Here is a 23,337-nt window from a genome sequence, read left to right on the forward strand (position 1 = left end):
CGCAGTTCTGTACGATGAAAAGAAATAGACTTCATCCTCCTGAAAAAGAGGTGTTTTTTTTCGAAAATCGTGAATTATCTCGGAAACTTTACGGGCCCAAATTGTTTTGTTTTTTGTCCTAAAAATATGTTTCTTCCAAATTCCAGACCTCTACGACTTTTTTCGCAAAAATTCGAAACAAGTTAAAAAGTAATCGTAAACGATTTACATAAAGCGCATTTCCACTTGCATTCATTTCCCATTTGTAAGATGCAACTTCTGTTAAAATCGTAAAATCCGGCCACAAATATGAAAGATAGCGTTGCACATGGGCAATCCATTGTTGACGTGCTACTTCAATTTCAGTTTATGAGAAGAATTTCATTTCAATGCTTTTCTAAATAAGAAAGTTGGAACTGCGCATGCGCAACCCAAAATTTTAAAACTAATTTACTATAACTAACTAATAAACTAAGATTTTCCTTTGTTCCAAGCGCCTAAGTATCAAATTTCACTTAAATAGTTCCATAGATAAAAAAGTTGGCACTGCGCATGCGCAAAACCAAATTTTGAAATTGGCGTTTGATTTTCCTTTATTCCAAGTGCCTATGTATAAAATTTCGTTTAAATTCTTCCATAAATAAAAAAGTTGGCACTGCGCATGCGCAAAACCAAATTTTGAAATTGGCGTTTGATTTTCCTTTATCCCAAGTGCCTATGTATCAAATTTCGTTTAAATTCTTCCATAAATAAAAAAGTTGGCACTGCGCATGCGCAAAACCAAATTTTGAAATTGGCGTTTGATTTTCCTTTATCCCAAGTGCCTATGTATCAAATTTCGTTTAAATTCTTCCATAAATAAAAAAGTTGGCACTGCGCATGCGCAAAACCAAATTTTGAAATCGGCGTTTGATTTTCCTTTATTCCAAGTGCCTATGTATCAAATTTCATTCAAATACTTTTATAAGTAAAAAAGTTTGCAATTCGGTTTATAAATGGTCGAGATGCGAAAAAGGCACTGTGAATTTTGAATCGATTCGATTCAACTTTTGGCATTGCGTATTATATGGCTAAATCTATGCCCATATTGAATTTCATGCAATTCAGTTCATAACTAACGGAAATGTAAAAGCGATCGAACATTTCTAAACAAAGTTATCGTTCACACGGACAGATAGATGGACAGACAGACAAAGAAACAGACGGACAGACCAACCGGCAGGCGACAGATAGCAATGCAAAATTATAAACGATCTCTAGGATCGTTAATAAACGGCAAAAGTGTAAAATTATGGAACATTTAAAAAACGGTTTTTTGTTTTTTTTTACAATAACTTTTTTTGTAAGCGGCACAGAAAAAATTCCTTCCTTGGTACAAGACTCGACACCATAACGAACCCAATAGCGGAAAAAGTAGAACAATAGCTCTTAAGATAAAGAACTAGTAGCGTTGCAAAGTTAGCGGACGGACGGACGGACGGACGGACGGACGGACGGACAAAGTGGCCACAATAGCGCATTTTTTTTTTATTTTTGTGGAAATGCGCTAAAAAGAAAAAACATTTGACGGAAAATTTGAGGTATTGTAAAAAAAAGTGACTGTTTTTGTACTAGAAGCAACAAGTTGTTTAATAAATTATTTTAAAGCTATTTTGCCTGAACTATAGGTAACAAGATACGAAGAATCGTATACGATTTTCAGTAGGAGAATTTTTTTCTACCACTCAGCTAGCACTCGGAAATTAGACTTTTGATTCGGGTCATATTCAATAGCACTCATTCTTGAAATCGTAGAAATAGATTGGCGATTGGTTTGATATCGCTGTCCTTTTCGCCAATGTATGGCTTGCTATACAATTCGCCAACTTTCAAATTTAAAAATGTTTGTTTCATTGTCCATTACCTGTACCTATGTATAAATTAATTGGTATATTACGAGCGTAAATTACTTATAATATAATAACGTAACATCAGCACCTATCGTAATGTGTATGTAAATAGGACAGTGTCGTTCATGGACACTGGTACCATATGACATCGCGCGTTACATCATTTTGTATTAACGCATCATTTTTTAATTTGCAGGAGTGTCTGCACAAACCATCAGTCAGGCGGGAGATAAATGCAGCCGCCAATACATATGCCCACCGGAGTACTTAAAGTTAAATCAATTCTGTTACTACTTTAGCAAGAATAAAACGACGTGGCAAGATGCCTTCTTCACATGCCAAGATTTACATGGAAAATTTGCGACTGTAAAGCATGTGAATCAAGACAAGATGCTTCGAAACTTCCTTAACAAGATATCTATGTGTACGTATGCAGTTACAATTAAAAGTCAATTTTCTGATTTTATCTGGTTGCAGCAAATGAAGAAAGGTGGATAGGTGGAATGTATGACTGGGAACAGATGAAATGGAAGTGGGGAGCGTCTGGCCAAGAAATGACGTTCAAAGGGTTTTCCCAAATGGATCCGGAAGACAAGGAGAAATTACAATGGCACTGTACTATTATGGACCCGCACCTTGATTATAAGTACGCAATTCTATCTTCTAGATTGCTTATAATTGCTTATCATTGTAGGTGGAACGCGCGAAGCTGTTTGGAACAGAAGTACTTCATTTGTCAAACGAAACCTAAGCTCCGAGGTGCCGCAGGAAAGAAAAAGCAACCCGCTTACAATGTAGACAAATACAACAAATTAAACGAAATACCTCTCCCCGTTAAACCATACCATGACAAACCCTTCAAGGAGTACATCCCAAATGACGAAGCCGCCACCACATCCAATAACGGGCTGGATCAAGTAGCGTACGCGTACAGAGACGCATCGTTTAGAGATAAGCAAAAGGATAAGCCGAGGATTAGGAAAAACAAAACGTACAAGAGAATCTTGTGCGAAACTCGGGTTGTCAATAACGAGATGGAGTATTACTGCCCACAGTTGAAATACGCGAAGAGGCGGAGGCGAAACAAAAGTAAAGAGGAAAAAGACGAGTCAGGTGAACAAATCCAAACTAGAATCTATTATAGCGGCGAACCAAAAAGTCCATTACATCCTAGAGTTCTAACAGAGGAGATAAGTTTTGACTGATGGACGATTACCTACTACTCGTTTACCTAATACCTATTTTAGAATGTAAAGTAAAAACTATGCAGTGATTTCCTTTAAACTATTTTCGTATGTATAAACTTAAAACATGTCTTTAATGTCTTTCCATGTTGTGTTGTTATATTTATTTTGTTTATATAATAAATGTTTTACAGCTAACACAAATCACTATGAAGAATAATCATAGCCCTTCCTCAGGTTGTATTGTACTGGGTAGTGTACGTCTCTATTAACGAGTTCTTTATCAAATTTATAGATCGGAGTTCGTGAATTGGAAATGTGTAAAAAATTAAAGAAGGCCCTTTTGACATCTCCGTTAGTTATAAACCAAATTGCATGGAATTTAATATGGGCATAGCTCTAGCCATATAATACGCAATTCCAAAAGTTGAATCTAATCTAATCATTCAGAGTGCCTTTTTCGCATTTCGGCCATTTCTTAACTGAATTGCAAACTTTTTTATTTAGTTTAGTACGCGCCGCGAAAATTATGGATATGGGAAAGACAGGATGCCGTACGTCTTGGATTCAAGCTGTGGCCCGTGCTGGACGATATAAAAATCCAAACGCTTTGTACGTAGAGTACCTTTCCAAATTGGAAAAGGGAAAACGTTTTTCCAGCCCCTACGTCGCTACGAGGGCGCCGGAAGCACGCGCCCCGAAAAGAGAGAAAAATGCACGCGACGTGCGGTGTTTTAATTGTAGTGAAAGAGGCCACATCGCACCCCATTGCAAGAAATACGATTTGTATACAATCTTTGAAAAAGGTTAGGGTACAAGGCCAAAGATTGTCGAAGAGGAAAGCAACCCCCAAATCGCAGACAGGATCGGGCCTTGCTGGCTAAGATCGACACCTACAAAAGTAAGTACATACTGAATTGCTTTATTAACCAAGTCGCTTCGAAAGCATTTGTGCGGGATACCGGATGCGTTACGGTCACTATACGAGAAATCGATGCTAGAGCTTTGAATTTACGTATATTAATGCATTAAACCGGATTTATTGCCAACTAATAATATGATAAAAGGACTGGCACATATTGTATGTGTGTGGAGTACAGATCGCTTAATACGGGAAAGATCATTTTACAGAGTAGATGAATTTTCGAGAAATTAAAGAACAGTAAAAAGGGTACTAGGCTCGATGGGTTCTATCAAATACCGATGGAAAAATCTTTAATTGCGGAAATTCCTTTTATGTCTTACTAACATATCATAGCACATTTTATATCTGTGATACGCGGGCATAAAGTACCACCTTATGCCCTAGGGCATTAAGTATCACCATAGTAACTCATTTATACTTAATGACAAAACAAACAAATATTTGCAGGTCATTGAAAATTACAAACGTCAATTATTAATTGTCATTACCTACTAAATCACAAGATTGGCCTTATTTGGAATAGTTTCTGGAACTTCTTCCTCATTCACAATGAATTGAATGATTTAAAATTACGTTTGTCGTTTGGATGGTTTCAATCACATTAACAAATTCGAACCACTCAATACTTGATCAAACATAATGTATTATTATTTTGTAAACGAATATTTACTTTGACGAAGAAAACTATTTGTAAGACATAAAATTTTGTATGTATCACGGGCATAAACTGATGTTTATACTCTCGGGCGACTAAAAATTAACTCGTTACCCTCGAGAATATAAACATCACTATCACGCCCTTAATACATAAATAACTATTATAGTGCCGGACGGGCAGTATGAATTTTGACGTATGCCTTTCGGTTTAGCGAACGCGCCAGCGGTATTTCAGAAAGCCATAAATGCCGGGCTAGGGCCGTTGAGATTTAGACAAGTGTTAGCTTATATCGACGATGTTCTCTTGCCATCGGCGAACGTCGGTTCGGAAATGATTTAAAGACCTTATTGATGGTAGAGCAAACGGACAAGTGGAACGATATAATAGTCGACTATATTGGACGCTCTGAGAATGACTACCGAGGAGCAATGGGACGAGGAAATACTTCGTATAAGGTTCGCTTCGAGTTCGACCAGAAGTTCAGCGACAGGGAAAAGTCCCTACAAATGTTTGATGGGTTTTGTCCCAAGGGGAGTAAACGATGCGTTTCTCTCAAACGAGGCAAATTTGGTTACCGAACAAACCGGCCAGATAAGAAAAGCCATAAGCAGTGGCGTAGCTAGGCCTTTTTAGGGGGGGCTGCAGCCCCCCAATGTTGTATCAAGCCCCCCTTTATATATTTAAAAGTTTTTATTATAAGCGTCTTTCGGTGCGCTTAATGCTGACAACCGCAATACCACATCCATTGTCTTTTCCGTCTCTGCCTGTTGCTCGATGCGACGCACAGTGCGTGTACGTCTGCCCGTCGGTGACTCTGCGCAGCTCCTTGGGCGTAGTCACTTGAGTCAGTTCGTTTTCATGTTAGTGCCTGTATGAATGTATGTAGAATGAGCGTGTAAGAAAAACGTGATTCTAACCTATAAACTGATTATAAATATATTTATTCAGCGATGAGTTTATTAAATTGGTCAATTACGAAGACGAACCCTGAACTAGGAAAACATGGCAATTCAAGTAAAACTGCTAGGTCTAATGCTACAAGTGATAATAGCAATAAAACAAGTGATCTTAACTTGGTGCTAAAAATGGTAACGGTGACACGCCATTGCGGTCGACGTCGCGTCGTAAACTCTACAGATTTGACTTTGTAGTTCAATGGTAGAGCGTTGGGCTATAAATCCGGAGGTCGGGTGTTCGAACCTGGGCTGAAGTAAGAGAGAAGATCAGTTTCGACCATTCGGTCGAATTAGTTTTTCCTGCAGTTTTCCCGGTTTTTAAGGCAAATGCCTGAGTAGTAAGTATAGAACAAATTAAGACCTTCTGCAGAGGCACCTCTAAAAAGCATTATGCAGGCCACTCTGTAATTGGGCGCAAGCCTCTTGGTGGCCCAGAACAAGAGTGGGATAATAAATAAATAAAAGCGGAAGAGGCAGCAATCGGCAGGTACGTTTCCAATTTTCCCTAATTGTCCTATTGTGCAGAATCGCACGATTTTTTTTCTACTTTGATATCATAATACCTTCATTATGACACCGAAAACAGTTTTATAATCGCGTCTATCATTAAACGAATTCACCCATCCCGCAATGCGCCAACGCTAGAGGGCTCAGCCCTCCTAATGCTACAACCCTAGCTACGCCACTGGCCATAAGGAATGAACAAATTCGATTAAATAAAACATTTTAATTTTTCTTGGACATCACAAGCGTAACGATCACATTACATAAGGATTTAACGACGCCAGTTTCGTCTATCAATCGATATCTTCTAAATCGGCAGGTGATTTAATTTTGGTTTCAGGTGACAGGGAACCTCTTCTCCTTGAGCAAATTTGCTTTACGCCGCATTGCCTCGTGAATGTCTGTCTATTTATGAGTTCCTGTAACAAAATAAAACAACGTTATTTCGTTTTTCTTGATAGTAACGTTCATCCATGGACTATAGATGGAAAGGGGAGGATGTTCTGACTGGATAGTAAGTGGTCTGAGCCAATTGATTAGATTGACACGACCCAAAGATTCGACTTGACTCCTACACCCCACATGACCCGAAAATAGTCCTAATAGGCGACCCGCCTTAAAATAATGACCGAGTCGAGTCGGATCTAATTTCAATATTTTTGAAAGTTTCTGTGGAAAACATTTTTTTGCCTCATCACAGTTCATTGATAAACTTTAAGAAATGGCACTCACGCGAGGACTGTATTGAGGTTGAACATGGTAGGCCATCTCTGTACTTTGTCTAACGGGTTGGTTGTCTTGACCTAACGTTTGCTGCTTGCATCGGCAATCTGCGTTACAGTGGCATCCACGCGGTGTGCTATACTGTTTCCTTTGCAACTCCTACAAAATGAGATGTATTACAAATCAGCCTATAGGATAACACACTTGTAATTCTTCGACATCTCTTTTACGCATCTCGCGTTCTTGATTTAAATCCTCCTCTAACTGTCTTATTTTTGCATTTTCTTGTTCACATAGTATCCTAGAAAATAAACATTTCAATCCCGCAATTAAAATTTTGTAACCTTACAATAGCGACTGCATCTTTTCTTCATTGAAGGAACCTCTCCTTCGCATCATATCCCTTTCCGCTTGCATGCTCGCAACGATACGAGACTGGGCACCTATCTTGCACATCAGTTCGTTATTCCTATTCCGTTCGGTATCCAGCAATGCTTTGAATTCCTGTAAACGTTCTCTTTCCATCTTCACCGATATTTGCAAGGCACCAACTGAAACATCCGTTTTAAGTTTTGTCTACACTTCGACAGTTAGAAACTTTTTTGCTGTGTGTGCTTTTGCTTTTTAAACAATTCGTTCTCGAGCGAATTGATTTTCGTCAATAAAATTTGTTTGTCTTCGGGCAGTTGCATGTTATTAATTCTTGGTTGGCACATGCAAGGACCCCATTGGATCGCAGACGTCCTAAGCAACGCAGCAGTTGCCTCGCACGTTTTTTCGTGTAGCATCTTCAAGTCGACAAAGTCCAAAACCTGTAAAGCCAAAAAATACGTTTAAGTCTGAAAATAAAGCTGATTTTCAAATAAAGAACCAAGTGTGGCAATTCAAAAGAAACCAACAAACCTCCATTCCACCGCGAAGGATTTTCTTAGCAATTGCCTTCAAGCTTGGAATGCATTTGCAACTTCTGTCCCCTTGCGTCGAGGTTTCGACATTCGTTTTAGGGGAAGGGGTAATTGTTACACCCTCCACAGTTTCGGATGATAAAGGTACTTTCTGCGTCTAAAACACAATGATGTAATGTTACTTCGCGTGATTTTAATAGTATTTTACCGACGTCTCCTCGACAATCGTGGACAATGGACGCCGTTGGTAGTCGGCAATGACCTCTTTACTTGCACGCAACGCTGACCGTAAAATATCCACCTCTTTCTCGTGCTCCACGTTTATTTCCTTTATAACTTCCTCATGAGACCCCTGAAGTTTGGCAATTCCGTCGCTGTAACGTTTGTGGAGATTTTTTATTTCCTTCTCTTGGTAGTTTTTGATTGCTGAGGCTCGTTCCAAATCCACTTGGGATTTTCTTAGTTGATCTTCGTACGACTGCGAAAGACGTCGTATTTGATCCGCGTGAGATTCTTCCGCCTCTAAAACAGATGCACATAAATCGTGTCTCGTTCAACTTTGGGCGTACCTTTAGACGCTCGCCTTAATGCAGAAGCCTCATTCATGGACTTTTGTTGCGCATTCGTTAAATCTCTATTCTTATCCTCTAACTTTTTAATCTTTTCTTTACTTTCCTCTAGTACTGGGTCCTCGGCAGTTTGCATTGTTCGCCCTTTTGAAACAACATCCTTCGTTTGCATTTCCGCTTGACCAACTTTAACGGCTTCAGTTTCCGTGGCACCCACTACTCTTGGTTTTTCGATAGGGTCCGTTACAACGCCACCTTCGCGCTTTGGTTTGGCTGCTTGCGCATCCACTTTAGCTTGCAATGCTTTGAGATTAGCTTCCGAAACGTTGGCTCTTGCGTTTGCTTTTTCCAATTTGGCTTTCAGCGCAACGGTTTCATCAGGTTTGTCTGTTTGGCTTCCTCTTCCACGGGTTCCTTTTGCTATAAGATCACTAGTTGTGACGCCACTATCTCGGGTCCGCTTTGCACCCATTTTAGCCTGAAGTGCCTTGAGATTAGCTTCCGAAGACTCTGCCCTAGCGTTTGCCTTTTCCAATTGCGATTTGAGTTTCGCCGTTACATCCTGCGAATCAGTTGCAACTCCGCTTTCTCGAGTACGCTTTGGACCTACTTTAGCTTGCAACGCCTTAAAATTGGCTTGCGAAGTATCGGCTCTTGCGTTCGCCTTTTCCAATTGCGATTTCAGTTTTGCTGTCTCATCCTGAAAATCAGTTTCAACTCCACTTTCACGAGTCCGCTTTGCGCCTATCTTGGCCTGTAACTCTTTGAGAGTAGCTTCCGAAGCATTTGCTCGAGCGTTTGCCTTTTCTAATTGCGATTTCAGTTTTGCGCTATCATCAAATTCGTCAGCCAAAACTCCACTTGCGCGAGACCTCTGTTCCACCTTTTCCAATTTCGGTTTCGTTTGCAATTCTTTGTCGCTTTTTTGCAGGTCGGTTTGAGATTGCGATTCGACTTTCACCTGTTTGGCCGATTTTGCTTTTTCTTGCTCTAACTCTGCTTTCAATTTTGCAATTTCGTCTAGACAATCCGTTTCCATCGCGGTTCCAGTGGGTGCATGCTTCAACTTCGCTTCTAGGTCCTCAATTTTAGCTTCTGCCTGCTTTAATTGTGATTTAAGATTGGCAATTATATCAGACATTGCAGCCTCACTAGACTCTGTTGTAGCTTGCAAATGCTTTAATGTCGCTTCTGAAGTTTCGGCTCTTGCTCTCGCTGCAGTCAATTCTGATTTGAGTTGAGCGTCGTCATCGGTTACTAACCCTCTTTCGGCAGTTGACGTTTTCTCTGTAACGTCTCCCTTATGTGCTGCGTCGACAACCCGAGACTCATATTTTTGTTGCAGCTCTTTAAAGTTGGCTTCTGCCGAATTGGCCCTTGCTTTTTCTTGCTCAAGTTGCGATTTTAGTTTTGCAATAATATCAGATGAATCGGTGATTTGTTCGTCTGCACCTTTAAGTTGCCGAAGACTGCTTTCCGCCGATTCTGCTCTGGCACGTTCTTTTTCTAGCTGATCCCTAAGTTTAGAAATTAAATCCTCCGAATCAGCAAAAGGGAGACTTTCAGGAGCTGGCATCGCTTTCGGACTTGCGGGAGTATCAGCTTCAACCGCTGCGCTTTTTGAATCTGGCTGAATCTGGAGTTGTTTCCCAATTAATGTAGGCGACTCAGTGGTTGAATCTCTTTCACGAGTTGGTACTGCAGTTTCCACACGCAATTGTGAATCTAGATCCCGGGCCTCCATTGCCGCAATTTGTGCTTGCAATTGTCTAATAATGTCTTGCATGCACAGCTTTTCTTGCATTTGCCTTTCATTATCGCCCGACACTCTTCGATCCAATTGCTTTTTATAATTCTCTAATTGTTGCTTTAGGGTATCGATCTCATTTTCTAGTGTGAGCTTGTCTTTTAACAACTGTTTATTCTGATCTATGATTGCATCAATTTCGCCAGACACTTGGGTTTCTGCCCTTTCAACAGGTTGTGCTGGTTTTTCTTTGCATTGCTTTAGAGACTCATTTAACTCTTTATTTTCTAACACTAACTGCGAAATTTGTTTATGGGCATCATCGAGGGCATTTATTAAATCTTTAATTTGATCATTTGCAGATGCCTGTATTTCAGTAGAGTATCGCCTCAATGAGGTATTTTCTACCTTGAGCTGTTCATATTCTTTTTGAGATTCATTAGCCAATTTCGTATTTAGGGCATTGGACTCGTCTAGTTTCCCTTGAAGCGTATCGATTTTCTTCAGTAATTCTGCGTTGGTGCGTTTTTCGTTGGCATATTTATCGTATATTTCTTGATCGGTGGTTACCGACATCCCTTTTAATGAATCCCACTCTTTGTAGTGTTTTTCTAATTCTTCAGACACTCTTTTGACCGCGTGCCTTGATTGCCGTAACATTTCATTGAAATGCTCATCTGAATCTGGGGCCCCTTTTCTTGATCTACTTGCTTTTGTCTTCGTTACAAGCGCAAGCTCCTGCTCTAATTCGAGAATACGTTTCCTGAGACATGAAGTCTCGCAAGTCACCCCCTTAATTGTATTTCTCAACTGCTCTTGTACACAAGCGAGGCGTTCTTCAGACTTGGATATTAGCGCGTTCTTTTGATGAAGTTCGGCTTTCATACTTAAAATTTCTTTCTGCATCCGGCCCTAACAACACATTTGACCTTTAGATGACCACCTAAATTGCCACACTTGAAAAGTACAACGTTCTACACTTACCTGTTGTTCATTACAGCCATCACTCATGCGGTCAATGTGAGCTATCAGTCTCTTAATCTCCTCCTCTTGATCAGCAATGCAGCATTCGCAGTCTCTGAGCTGCGCAATTAATCCCTCGCGATCTTGATCTATGTTCTTAAAATTGTCAACCTGGGCTTTCAGAATCTCGCACTGGCATTCCAACCCCAACAACTCCTCGTACCTCATCTTGTACATTTCTCGCTCTTTCTTGATGGACTCGAGGTATTTCACTTTCTCTTGCAATTTTTTAAATTGCGTTTCCAGTCCAGAGAGCTGCGCAAGTCTCTTCTTGAGGTCATCTCGTTCGCACCGCAAGGACTTCGCTTCCTGTGCGCATTTCGATAAACATTTAATCTCTTTGTGCATGTCATTAGTCTCAAATTGCCGTTTGGTTGTCATTTCCTCGTGTTTTAATTTCAACTCTTCAATTTGAGCCGCCGACTCTCGCCTCACACGTTCAATTTCCTTATTAACGTTGTCCAGCTTGCTTTGCAGTTCGCCAGCTTCGCTAGCTTTCTTTTTTAACGTTTCTATTTCTCGCTGAACATCCTGGGCGTTATCGACCTCCGTTGCTTTGTCTGCAGATTTAATCGATCTAGTATCTATGGTTTCTGCCTTGCGTTTTACATCCTTAATTTCCTTTGGTAGGTCTGTGTACTTAATTAGTTCTCCCTCCAGTACATCAATTCGGTTCTTTAACCGATCTCTTTCGCCAACTACTTCATTTAGTTTTGCGATTTTCGAATTAAGTTCCATCCTAAGATCATCGTCAGGTGTTAAAGCGCTAGATGTGGTTACTAAAATGATTAACGTTAATTAACGCAGCTGCAACTGAAGGAGATACCTGTTGGTGAAGAATCGCGACCTTCCAACTTGTTCCTAAGTTTCTTATTTTCTTCTTCTATCGTGGAAAGCTTGGTACAGTATCTCTTTAGCACTTCTATTTCTTTTCGTATTATTTCTGCTTCATCGTCGGCCGATAACTGACCTTTCGATTTTAGTCGCTGGAGTTCTGCTTCAAGGCCTTCTATTTCCTTAATGCATGCTTTATCAGGTCCCTGGGCATAGAATAGGGATAACTTTGGTACGAAATGGGATTGCTTTTACCTTAACTTGTGCATCCGTCTTGGATGTTTGTGATTTATCACGTGCCGCAGCCAGCTCTGCTTTGGTAGCCTGTTGATGAAATAGTTCATTTATAGAAACGACCTAGGTTTCTGAATTCGTACCCCTAACTCATTTTTCAGTGCTGTAATCTCTGCGTCTTTCTGTACCACGAGCGCTCTCAAGTCACCTTGACCCATTTTCTCAAGAGCCGCACACGATTTTCCATCTTTTTCCTTTTTAGTTTGACCCGCTTTTTGAAGTGCAGAGCACGATGATCCCTCCCGTTCTCTTTTAACTGCAGCGCATTTTTCTCTATCATCTGATAGAGGACGATTATATATTTCCCTACTCTTACAAGGGAAATCCCAGTCTGACATGTGGACTTTAGCTTTGTGGAAATTCAGCTTCCTAGCATACTACGCACTATGGGCTCTGTGGCTTGGTGCAATACAGCCATTTAGCCACATTTACCTGATCTGACAGTAACATGCAAAATAGTAGCGCAACTACACACTAGAAACGAACGGAAAGTTTCCTGAGGGAAATTATCCAAAACTTTTCCAAAAATGTATTCAACTTTTAGGGCTTAGGGGGCCACTAGCGCCATTTGTTTAATTCTTGAGCCCAGTAACAAAAAGTGGCAAAATGGCTGTATTTCACAAACGTCATATGAGGAGTTGGTCATCCACCATCAAGCTGTGAAGTGTGCGTGGCAGACTGGTAGCCCCCTTTGTCAAAGAACTTTCGACGGTTTCATTTAACATACCACGCGGCGAACCCTTAGGACTACGGCCTGCTGCTATACTTTCTAAGTCTCCACCTGCTTCCTGCTTCTAAAGAATCAATAGGTAATAAAGTAAAAACCCAGTAAAGCTACAACAACTACCATTTTAGCAAGCGCTCGTTTTTGGTCCTCTGTAAGGTCCAATTTTGAGTACATATCCAATAACTTTTGTAACGCGTCCACTTGGTTTTTCAATCTAGCAGCGTCTGCATTCTTATTTGCCAATAATGTGTTTATAAGCACATCGATCGGGACATACTTTCCCATCGAACACTAAAAGCCAATAGTTTAACATGGGCCGTGCAGCTTTTGCTAACCTTTTGAATATCCGAGTTGATGAGGTCTAAGATTTGCTGCCTCCGCTCTTCTCCGTCGTTGGTCCATGCTCTAGCGTCTTGCGTAGACGGATAACTTTTCAATCGACCTTCGGATCTTCTCCTAATAACCTCCGGTATGTCGCCATCGTCACGGAATATCCGCGACTTGTGACCTGCATAAGACATCCCCAAAAACACTAACGCACTAGAATTTTTAGAATATCCATACGCTATTACAAAAGCAATAACTCAAATTAGGTCTCTGTCAATAAAAACAAAAAGGGCGAACTTTGTCATTTGGGTAAATTCGGAAAGCTACTTGATAAGTAGGTAATTATTTGAAAAAACTGCTAGAAAGTGTACCTATATTGCAATGAAAAATCATACTCGTACACACAACATTAGTATTAAGTTTTAATGATTAGCCCTAATTACGCCTGGGTTGCAGAACAAAAGTCATCTTGCCTACACATCCCAAAGGACCTTCTTTGATAATCCATTGAATATTTAGTTTGCTTTCTTCTTCTGGTCCTCTAAAATGTTCACAGTTGGATGAAATTATCACTTATCTGAAATACTGTACCTTTTCTTTGTTGTAATTTCTTTACGTTTCGGTCATGGCGACGTTTTATTTCCAGAATCTCTTTCATTTCTTCTTTATCTGCTTCCTAAAAGTAGGTAAACTTTAAATTTTGATCACAAGGAAGTATTTCGTGATCATCTTTTACAAAGACTATAGAGGATGTAATTTGGCACGAGCTATGTGCAAAGGAAGCGCATTTTTTTATTACTTCAATATCATAACAATTTGTCCCGGTATAAATAGAAAACCAGATTTTTTAATCAGTTGTGAATTAAAAACGAAGATTAATCGATGACTAGATCACAAGAAAACCGATTTTTTCAAAAAGATCACGATAAGCAAGGTTGCGCCAACAAAACCGATTTAAAGAAATCAAAATATGCCTTACTTTCTGAATTCCGTCATCTCTAATTGGATTGAAATATTAAGAACACAAGAGGTTGTCTCCCGCAAATAAATTTATATTTCTGCTGTGGTATTTACAGGTGTTGCAGATTAAGATGTACAATAGCTGACATACATATGTTTCGGTCTGATTATCAGCAGGCCATTATCAAAGCAAAAAAACTACAAGAATGTAACAATAAAAGAGTATTTTTACATACTAGAATATTACTTGCTTCTTAAAACGATGATAGGTTAACAAACTAGGATGCTGGCCATGTCTGCTAGTCCGCAGTAAGGAAAACCAAATCCAAAAAATTTTACATGTGGTGATTGGCATTAAAACAAAATTAAGGGCAAAAATCCGGCTTTTTTTAAATCAATAACAATTCTCTGAAGTTATATTTGAAATACTGTAAGAATCTTAGGTAGTCGACAGGACGGTGCGATAATCTCGTTGGAACGGAACGGTTTATCTCGAGCGCCAGTCTAGCCTTAAAATTCATACTAATTAAGCGCGCATCAGTTAACACCAAACACAACCTATTCAGACAAGGGTCACGCATAGGTTCGTGTTTAAAGTACGTAATTGCATATGCACTCGGTTTCACTTAACATTGGGAAACTAAAAACGGGTCATAGTTAATTAAAGGGACTGAAATCATAAAATATCCCTCTCGTTTTCCAAAGGACAATAAAATTTAATCATTCAATGCGAATGGTACGTGGGTTTGAAACAGGATGTTTTTTTTTTCTATTTGATTCTTACTCTCGTTTATATTCAATATTCTTAAGCGATCTAGGTATTTCCTTTGCAAAGTTTAGTTTAATAAGATGTAAGCATTGAGTAATCATTCACTCAACGATTTAAGTTATTTCTCTAGTGTACTTCTTAATGCCTGTGTTTTTTGTTTCGCCGACCGATATCGGGCTGCGGGCATAGATGCTTTCGTGGTACTTCTAATTCTATTCCCTTTTCAATTTTATCTTGCTCACGGGTTGTATTTTTCGCGCAGTGTACGCCATTACTATTGCTTCGTGTCTTATCTGTATAAGGCATTTTGGTTGTAGCTGTTACAATATATCTTTGGAGTGAGTTTCTCTTTCTTTCGATGTTTGTGGCTGTGCCCTATTGAACGGCTTTAGGCGGATTTGTATTCGCAATTAATCAATACTAGGTATGTTATATTATTACTTCGCATTTTTCTTAATAATTTTTTTAGGGCTTTACCTTCCCTCTCAATTTCCCTCAAAGCTTTCTCCTAGTTCCCTAGTTCAACCTTCAACTTTTTTTTATAATTTCCTCTAACGGTGTACGAGCAATCCGTGGTCGAGTCAAAATTTTGCTTATGGTTAGTTAACGTAAGTTAAATTATTGTTTCTTATTGAGTATTAATTATGATGTAGTATTCGATTTCCCAAGTGTCAGACACCCAGACGTTAGAATTGCTTCCGCAATATTTTATGTACCGCTCTATACACGACCCCTCTTATTTGTTTGTTTGTATCTGTTACAGATTGGCATAAAGCGCCCTTCTTAAGCTCAGCAAGGCCACTGGACCTGCAGTTCATAAGGTAAATTTTTAATTGACTCCTTCATCTAACGTTTGATTGCATATTGGTTTTCGATAAAATTTAATTGTAATTACTAACTTTGTTTGAGATTCATTTAACAATTATAGCCCCGTTGTTTTCTGCGGATTAGTAATTTACTCTGGCTACGTGTTGATCTCCTTTTTACTAAAAATTAATTTAAATTTAAATATTGACATTGCAGAGCTATATACATATACAGTGTCCTATTTGTAATATTTGTGAGATAATTAAATTACCCTTAATTGTGACCTAAACTATTGTTTATGTTCTGTCTCTGTCAAGTATTTTATTTCTTTAGCTTATCAAGACCAGAACAAGGATCTCTTGTTTTTCCCCTTTCGCTAACTATCCTCTCCTACCTTTTAAAATTTACTAAAGACTAAGTGGCGCCTATCCGATTTACTATTACTACTTTTCCCTTTTGTTTCGGTTTGCTACTGTACTGTGCGGTCTGAGGGACCTACAATGGGAACTTAAAACTCGTATAAAAGTGATATAAAAAGCAATCGTATGTCCTTCACCACCCAAGTATTTAATCACTACCACTAATCGCCTATAGTGCAGGATCTACACCATTTCTGGAGCCCTCAAAGAATAAAAAAACCTTAAATATCGCAAAAACCCTAAGACTCCTTCGAAATACTATTCTAAAGCTGGAAAGTAGCTCACTCTAAAATTTGTCACGAAACAAGAAAGAAGTCAAGATCGGTCAAGCCTAACCAAACTTCAGCGCTGGGGTTGGCTATGCGCTAGGGTTATTCTACTACGGGAACAGAAAACTAACGAAAAAAATTTGAAAACCTGAGCGCATGTTGACTAAATTCCACCGAGTTAACTTGGAAAAGACTTTCTGATATATTTTCGCCGGTAGAATTCAAAATTGTCAGAATTTTTCAGGTTGAAGGATTATGGGACAGAACTAGCCTTTGCCTTTGATTTGTTTACAAATTTGTTTTTTCTCATAGATTTTGGTATAATCCTTTAATCATTCATGAAAATTCTGGCCACTTTGGATTCTACAGCCTAAAATCTACTAGTGACAAATTGTTTTCCGAAAAATGTGGCTTGTTTTGAATATTTTGTGAAAGCTATACATAGCGACCAAAAATGAGTGACCGTCTAGTCACCTTTGGAATTTTGAACTTCCAAAGGCAACTGACTCATTTTTGATCACCCGATATATATCTGGCTACACACTGATTAAAAAGTGCCAAAAATCAGGAACGGCGTTCTATGTGAATTAAGTTAAAAAAATGTCCTACCGTTTGATTTAATCGAAGCACCAAAGCCCGCGTCCCTTCTGACATGGGTTGTGAGTAAACCATTAGCTGTTTCAATCGCTCTGTGGGATTTACTCCCCTTTCAACCACTAAAACAATTCTAGCCCACTAAAAAAAAAGATAAAAACAACACTTGTTCCTGAAACAGTACCTGTCTTTGCCACTCGTTTCGTGTTTCGGCTATCTTTTGGTAAGTATTTCCCATCATGGCAATTAACATGTTAATCAGCAGTATGGCGACAATTACCATGTAAATGACAAACAGCAACTAAAACTGATACCGTGGAGCTATCGGTTAACCATGTAAGTGGCTCACCTTAGCGACGTATTCGTGCTCGGTCTTCTCAAATGCAACGTAGTAATCGCCAAAGTTCGTGAGTGACATTAGAAACATGGCGGTGACGCACTCTATGGGGCTTGACATCGGATTTGTTGCAGAATCGTCCACGTCCTCTGGTGTTAGAGGATTGTCATAAGACAAGAAGATGATGTAGTAAGCTACAATATCTTTCGTCGTTTCCCAATGTCAGCATTAAGCCCCAGATTTACCTTGTGAAAATCCCATTACAAACACCATATAAATAGCAGCAAATCGCAGTAGATCACCCATGACCATACGATAAATCATCACCACGAAGGGACCGACGGTTTTGAACCCTCTACAATGACCTATGTGTATAAGAACCGTAAATCTCCTATCGCTACCTGCAGAAGAATAGAAAGTAGGGCGCCGTAGTGATCATGATTACTACTGTGACGGTATCTTCGGCATCTTCTTTGCAGGAGAGCCTTAAAAAAGGCACAATCTGCACAAGTATACACGAAAACAAAAACATTACTCTTGAAGGGGCGTTCGTCTGCAATTTCACTATGACCAACCAAATTGGACTACCAATTCCTCACCAGGTTTTCAAAAAACATTCGCAGGCCCAAAAATTTCGCTTCCATAACGGCGGAAGTTAAGTAAAGGAACGCACCGATCAGTATTCCGAATTCGGCTAGGATCCTCACTTTAGATTCGGTAGAATTAATCTGCATTAATCGACACTCTTCTTGTAAGTTATTCCACCAATCATCCACGTCGTTGTCGTCTGCTGTCCCGTTCCGTGATGCAGGTGAGTTGTGGTGTTCACCTTGCAACTTTGGCAGAATCTTGAGAGACTCATTTAATATCAGTGATAAATTTTGTACGTCCACAGGTTTTGTGCTAGAGCTGGTTTGATTAGCTACTTTGGAAGCTACGGAACTTGTGATGGTTACACCAGGTCGCAAGGTGAAGCATACCAGCGAAATCAGGAAGTAGAACGCAAACGTGAAGAATTGCCTATAAAACTTATTCTTCACGAAAGTGTTCCACTTGGCGTTTAATAAATCAATAACAACCCCATCCATTAACTCTAAGTGTTCGTCTCTGTCCTGCAAAGGAGTGGGATATGTTAAGCGATTAAAATATTCAAACTTACCCCAAACACGACCAAGTTTAAAACAGACGTAGGGCTTATTTGACCAGTTTCCATGTCAATCGTGTCGATTTGCGACAAAGGGTAAGCGGCGCATGTTATGCTTCCAATTTGCCAATAGATTTCTCGCTCCAAGTTTAATATGTGATAAAACATTTCGATTCTGGCCAGTTTTGCTGACAGGGTTAGCGGTGTTAGATTTAACACATTTTTTATCGACAGACTGGATCCCACTTCGTATGCCATGTCGAAGGCGTCCTGAATGTAAGATTTGTTGATTTTATATCGAACTTGTATGATGTTACCATTTTTTCGTAAATGATCAGAAGGTGCAGTGCTGTATTACCGTTTGTGTCCTGAACGTTGGGGTCCGCTCCCTTGGCTAATATTAGACGATAACATTCCTCTTGTCCTAAACAGGCTGAAATGCTCAGAGCATATTCTCCCCAATAGACATACCTGAAGATAGAGTTCCATTTAGATTGAGAAAATTAATAATAGAAATTATGGCTACTGTATTACGAGTGTACATAGTTCATGTCCACCTATTCAACCATCTATGCAAGGGCGCCGTGATGGTATCGTATTTCACTTGGCGTTTATGCGTTTCACAAATCAATGTGCCAGACAAGTATAAGGACTAGGATACCTACGTTTGAATTGAGTGCGATCTTTAACAGCCGTTTAGGATTGGTAGTACAAAAGACACTAACCAATGAAAATTTACACATTGCCATTTTTGAGTGATAATCCGCCATTATGGACGTTCAAAATTTTACTGACTAATTAAGAAGGTATTTGTTTTGGATAACTTCTAGGCATTCGCGTTTTGCCATTCGCAGCGATCAGTACGACCCCTTAGGCAAGGATTCGCGTTTTGCCACTCAAAACGGCCATTTGGTCCCAATAATAAAGCATTGGTTTTTTGTCTTTGGGGTTAGCCAGCTTAGTAACGTTGTATTAGAAGCGACCAATAAGGTCCAGTTTAAGGAAGTATCGTTTCCACCGAGAATTATACGTTCCGAAATTTACGGACGTTTCAAAGCCGGTGAATAAAATTATAGTGTGTTATTTGGTGGTAACGCGTAAAATATTACCTTCGTATATGTAAATAACTTTACTTTTGGTGTTCAACGTGCGCAATACAGTTTGCTTAAATTCATTTACTAATTAGGAAATTTTTGCACGAGAACATATCAAGACAAAGCAAGAGTTCGAGTGGTATGAACAAGTTTAATCCGGCGGTCGTATTCTATAAAACACGTCCCGTAAAAAGGAAAATTATTCCGTCTTGAACGAAGAATAGGCTCGTTGTCTCAGTGAGATCAATTACGGTAAAGAATTTCAAGGCGAAGTTAAATGTAAACTTCCCAACTTCCCAACAGGGCCGGACTGGGTGGGTAAGGGCCCCGGGCGCTCCATGACCAAAAGGCCCCAAACTTATGCCCCCCCCCCCCCCCCCGAAAAAAAAGACAAGGGATTTGCAGATTTTTTTAATTGTATTTCAAACAACTTGCTGAATAGTATTGAACATTAAATTAAAGGAGAAGGCGCTGTAATTCCAATCACGTATTGGCAAATGTATCAATTAATTTATTTTAGCGGGTCCCCGCGACGGAGGCTCCGCTTCGCGGTTTCACAAGGGCCCCAGCCAGGGTCCCCGCACCCGGCCGCTCGGGCGGCCTAGCGGCCTGGGCCAGTCCGGCCCTGCTTCCCAACGTTTCGGTTTCTTCAAAGCTTTACCCGGAGTCCACAATTTGAAGGAGATTTTAAGACCGCAACCGTTCTCAACATTCAATCCAGCCGACATTTAATGGTTATACGCATGAAAGTTAAAGGTATTTTGAATTTTGATTTCATTGCTAGTAAGTAAACAGTTAAGAGTGAGAAAGGGTTAAAAAACGTAATCACGAATTTGAAATTTAGTAAAAAGAGAGTGGGAGAGTTTTAATCAAGCTAATTTTAAGGCGAACATTTTGTAACGGAGGGGAGCTGGTTTGAGTTTGATTGGATCAATATATTTACGTGAATATCATGCAGGAATTGTTGTTATTTCTTAACCAAGAAATTGCATTCAAGCCAAATTCAAAGATTCAGGAAAAAGGGGAAAGGAGCCAATCTCCATTAGTTTGCTTTTAATACCCAATTAATTTTAATTTCATTTCGTGCTAACCGGGAATTATTTGAAAAATGTTATTGATAGAATTCAGATCAGAAAGTGAAAGTTAAAGTAGGCCAAAGAACGAACTAAGAAACGAATAGGAAAAATCGAGACTCAAAAATTTTTTATTATTATTTTTTTAATTTTTAATAAAAAAATGTCTCGATTTTTCCTATTAGTTTTTTAATTTAGTCAAAACACAATGGTGTAGGTTGGTTAGGTTGGTATAGGAAATTTTATACGTGTACCGCTTCATAGTGAAAGAGGACAGAGCTAACATTCGAGGAAAAAAAGTGTTCAAGTAGATAAGAGTCAAAACGTTACAGTGTTGCCACGATCGCACAGTCCTCAAAATTTGCGTTCCGTTTTGCGAAAAGCCGAGCACATGATCAAAATACAAAAGTTGTGGTTCATTTTGTATTTGGGATTCGGCGAGGTGCGTAAGTAAAAATCTGGTGGGAGAGCGAAATTCTTACTGAAGCCTTCGAAGATGCACGTTGTACGTTGAATTTTTTCCTATCACGTATTGATTCCTTAGCCGAACCTTTGGTGCGGAACATTGTAAAAAACCTGATGCACGGGTGTGGTCTGGATTTAAATTCGTCAACCATCAGTCGAGATTAACTTTCAACGAGTAACCATTGTTAACTGGCGATACAAAAGTCAGATTGGCGTTACACCTTCAAATTTCCTAACTCGCTGCAATCTTTCCGAAGGAGAAAATCAGCTGTCAATGGAAGAACAGTTCAACCAATCGATAAATGTAAGTTAGTTCAATTTTTTCATTTTATGAAAATAGGAAACGGCCATTTTTGGGGATTTGTTAAGGAATTTACACCTAACATTACTGAAGAGGTCGATTTGTAGGACTTTATCCCTTGAACCATTTTGTCTATTTTTTATGAACGACAAGTGAAGCCAAACCAAAGATATATGTGAAATTAAATTTTAAGTTCATTCTTTTATGTGGGTTAAATTTTATTTAGCATCCAGAGGCAGGCGTGTAAATTTATTTTGAATAGGATTTAGCACCAAGTATTTGGTTAGTTACGAATATTAAAAAATCTAGACAAGTACATTTCGTACCCCTTATAATTTGTTTCGGGTGAAACAAGTACCACTTCCTGATCCAAAGAATCCTGCCTGGAAGACTTTTGATCTTCCGGACACCAAAAGTTGCCAAAACACCTTTCCTCAAAATTTGCACCAGACTCTAAAAGATACTTTACCATCCCCGGATCCTCATTCACTACAGCGATATGCAAGACATTTTCACCTAAAACGAAGATAGTAAGTACCAGGGCAAATTAATCTCAATGACCTTTACCGTAGTATTCGTCAGCCAAGTAGATATCGTTGATGAGTTTGGGATAAAAACGCAGTACTCGTTTTGCGATATCCGCATGTATGGCAGTGGCGTGGAGTAAACACAGATGAAGTATGGTCTCTCCAACTGCTCCTCGGTCTTTAATTTTCCAGCACGTGAATCTGTACATCGATGGATCTAAATAATGCTTCAGTACAATCGAAAAAATCTAATATATTAAAGTTACTTTTTTGGTATTCTTCTTCTGTTACATCGGGACTATCTTCGTCTATTTCGAAGTCATCGGGATTTTCCATAGACTTCAGTGGGGGTAACTAGAAACAAAAATGTGCGAAGGATTTCAAAAACTTCACTTACTAGCTTGTGGCGCGCCCTCTCTTTGTTACGCAACAAGACCAATTGGCTTATAGGGATGTACTTTCCCTTTCCTTTGTTGTAGAGTAGAGGTTCAATCTGTGATCCAAACGATGAGGTTATTTCAAAACGAATGCTACCCACCTTTGTTTTAATAGCGTGATCAATTTCGGCGTACTGCTTATTTTGTACTGCCCGTTTCATCAATTCGACCAATAATCCTCCTCCTAAATATCGCACAGAATACCATTAGCAACACGTAAAGGAACTTACCTTTCATGTCACACAGTTTATAAATCGCTTGCATAGATGCGCCCGCTTGTTTTTTAACTCCGCTTGTAACATTGCTTTCCGTATTCCCCATTTTATGCTACTATTAAAATAATAGAGACTAATAAGAACAATATGTCACTGATACAACCCCAAGACTTTGCTGTTTTATCAATAACTTTATTGATTAAACCTTATGCATACGTAATGGAGGATGTTGTTAAAAGGTGGGTAATTCAAACACTTTCTTAATGTACTCCTTTCGACGTATCACAAAAATTTTGTGCCCTAATGGTTTTCGAGTTTGGGACTTCACGTTCTCACTCGGTGTTCTGTAACTAGAAATCCTTTATATCCCAGTTTTGTACTCATGTTGTGATATCATTTGCTGTGTTGCATCCATTTCGCGCCCTTTTGGTTTTTGAGTTATTCTACTTCTTAGAACTGACCCCAACAACATGCGTTGTATAATAAGGTTTTTCAATTTTGAGTTTATTGTCTGCTGTTTTTGATTTTATGGTTTTTTTTAATTCGACTATGTCTTTAGTCATTCAATAGCAATAAACAAAAAGTCTGAACGTCTAGCCGTTCGTCCATCCGTCCGCGTTGGGAACTCAAAGAATCTTTGCGTATAAAGTTCAAATTTCATACATAGGTTTTGGATTTTATG

At 39.3% G+C, this 23,337-nt stretch overlaps 3 protein-coding genes across 7 annotated transcripts in view; 1 reads left to right on the forward strand and 2 right to left on the reverse strand.

Moving 5' to 3' along the window:
* The window catches only part of LOC116171348, a 91,249-nt gene extending 87,999 nt beyond the window's left edge, over window positions 1-3,250 (forward strand). For all 4 annotated transcript variants that reach the window (XM_031488129.1, XM_031488130.1, XM_031488128.1 and 1 more), the window contains 3 exons: window positions 2,065-2,292; window positions 2,346-2,514; window positions 2,563-3,250. In XM_031488129.1, the coding sequence (XP_031343989.1) occupies window positions 2,065-2,292; window positions 2,346-2,514; window positions 2,563-3,073 (908 nt within the window). In that variant the 3' untranslated portion in view covers window positions 3,074-3,250. The remainder of the gene's footprint in view (window positions 1-2,064; window positions 2,293-2,345; window positions 2,515-2,562) is intronic.
* Window positions 3,251-6,332: 3,082 nt separating this feature from the next.
* Window positions 6,333-13,548, reverse strand: LOC116171200 (nuclear anchorage protein 1-like). The gene is made up of 15 exons (XM_031487899.1): window positions 13,253-13,548; window positions 13,038-13,208; window positions 12,918-12,984; window positions 12,274-12,470; window positions 12,152-12,220; window positions 11,889-12,102; window positions 11,024-11,841; window positions 8,293-10,951; window positions 7,932-8,245; window positions 7,722-7,880; window positions 7,417-7,630; window positions 7,168-7,369; window positions 7,023-7,119; window positions 6,828-6,977; window positions 6,333-6,514 (listed from the first exon to the last, which is right to left on the reverse strand). The coding sequence occupies exons 1-15, from the start codon at window positions 13,436-13,438 to the stop codon at window positions 6,389-6,391; spliced, it is 5,643 nt and encodes a 1,880-aa protein (XP_031343759.1). The 5' UTR covers window positions 13,439-13,548; the 3' UTR covers window positions 6,333-6,388.
* An 87-nt stretch (window positions 13,549-13,635) lies between these two features.
* LOC116171201 (transient receptor potential cation channel subfamily V member 5) lies at window positions 13,636-22,816 on the reverse strand. Of its 2 annotated transcripts, XM_031487901.1 has the most exons (16): window positions 22,671-22,816; window positions 22,542-22,624; window positions 22,401-22,496; window positions 22,270-22,357; window positions 22,044-22,220; window positions 21,803-21,992; window positions 18,861-19,014; window positions 18,559-18,813; window positions 17,999-18,511; window positions 17,801-17,952; window positions 17,645-17,754; window positions 17,412-17,593; window positions 17,247-17,363; window positions 17,078-17,203; window positions 13,836-13,920; window positions 13,636-13,785 (listed from the first exon to the last, which is right to left on the reverse strand). In XM_031487901.1, the coding sequence occupies exons 1-16, from the start codon at window positions 22,759-22,761 to the stop codon at window positions 13,760-13,762; spliced, it is 2,445 nt and encodes an 814-aa protein (XP_031343761.1). In that variant the 5' UTR covers window positions 22,762-22,816; the 3' UTR covers window positions 13,636-13,759. The 2 variants fall into 2 exon arrangements, 1 of the variants encoding a protein (XP_031343761.1); XR_004145396.1 differs by lacking the exon at window positions 13,636-13,785 and having other exon boundaries at window positions 13,905-13,920; window positions 17,078-17,184.
* Window positions 22,817-23,337: the final 521 nt, after the last annotated feature.

Source organism: Photinus pyralis, unplaced genomic scaffold (assembly GCF_008802855.1).
Source record: "Photinus pyralis isolate 1611_PpyrPB1 unplaced genomic scaffold, Ppyr1.3 Ppyr1.4_LG5, whole genome shotgun sequence".
NCBI lineage: Eukaryota > Metazoa > Arthropoda > Insecta > Coleoptera > Lampyridae > Photinus > Photinus pyralis.

What these genes read in the sequence shown, in the direction of transcription:
- LOC116171200 (XM_031487899.1), bottom strand. Translation starts at nt 13,438, where the DNA reads ATGTCTTATGCAGGTCACAAGTCGCGGATATTCCGTGACGATGGCGAC. An exon ending in TCAACTCGGATATTCAAAAG is followed by an intron (nt 13,209 to 13,252) that starts GTTAGCAAAAGC and finishes ATTGGCTTTTAG; the next exon opens with TGTTCGATGGGAAAGTATGT. An exon ending in ATTAAGGCGAGCGTCTAAAG is followed by an intron (nt 8,246 to 8,292) that starts GTACGCCCAAAG and finishes CATCTGTTTTAG; the next exon opens with AGGCGGAAGAATCTCACGCG.
- LOC116171201 (XM_031487901.1), bottom strand. Translation starts at nt 22,761, where the DNA reads ATGGGGAATACGGAAAGCAATGTTACAAGCGGAGTTAAAAAACAAGCG. An exon ending in CTTGGCTGACGAATACTACG is followed by an intron (nt 21,993 to 22,043) that starts GTAAAGGTCATT and finishes TCTTCGTTTTAG; the next exon opens with GTGAAAATGTCTTGCATATC. An exon ending in TAAACTTGGTCGTGTTTGGG is followed by an intron (nt 18,512 to 18,558) that starts GTAAGTTTGAAT and finishes ACTCCTTTGCAG; the next exon opens with GACAGAGACGAACACTTAGA.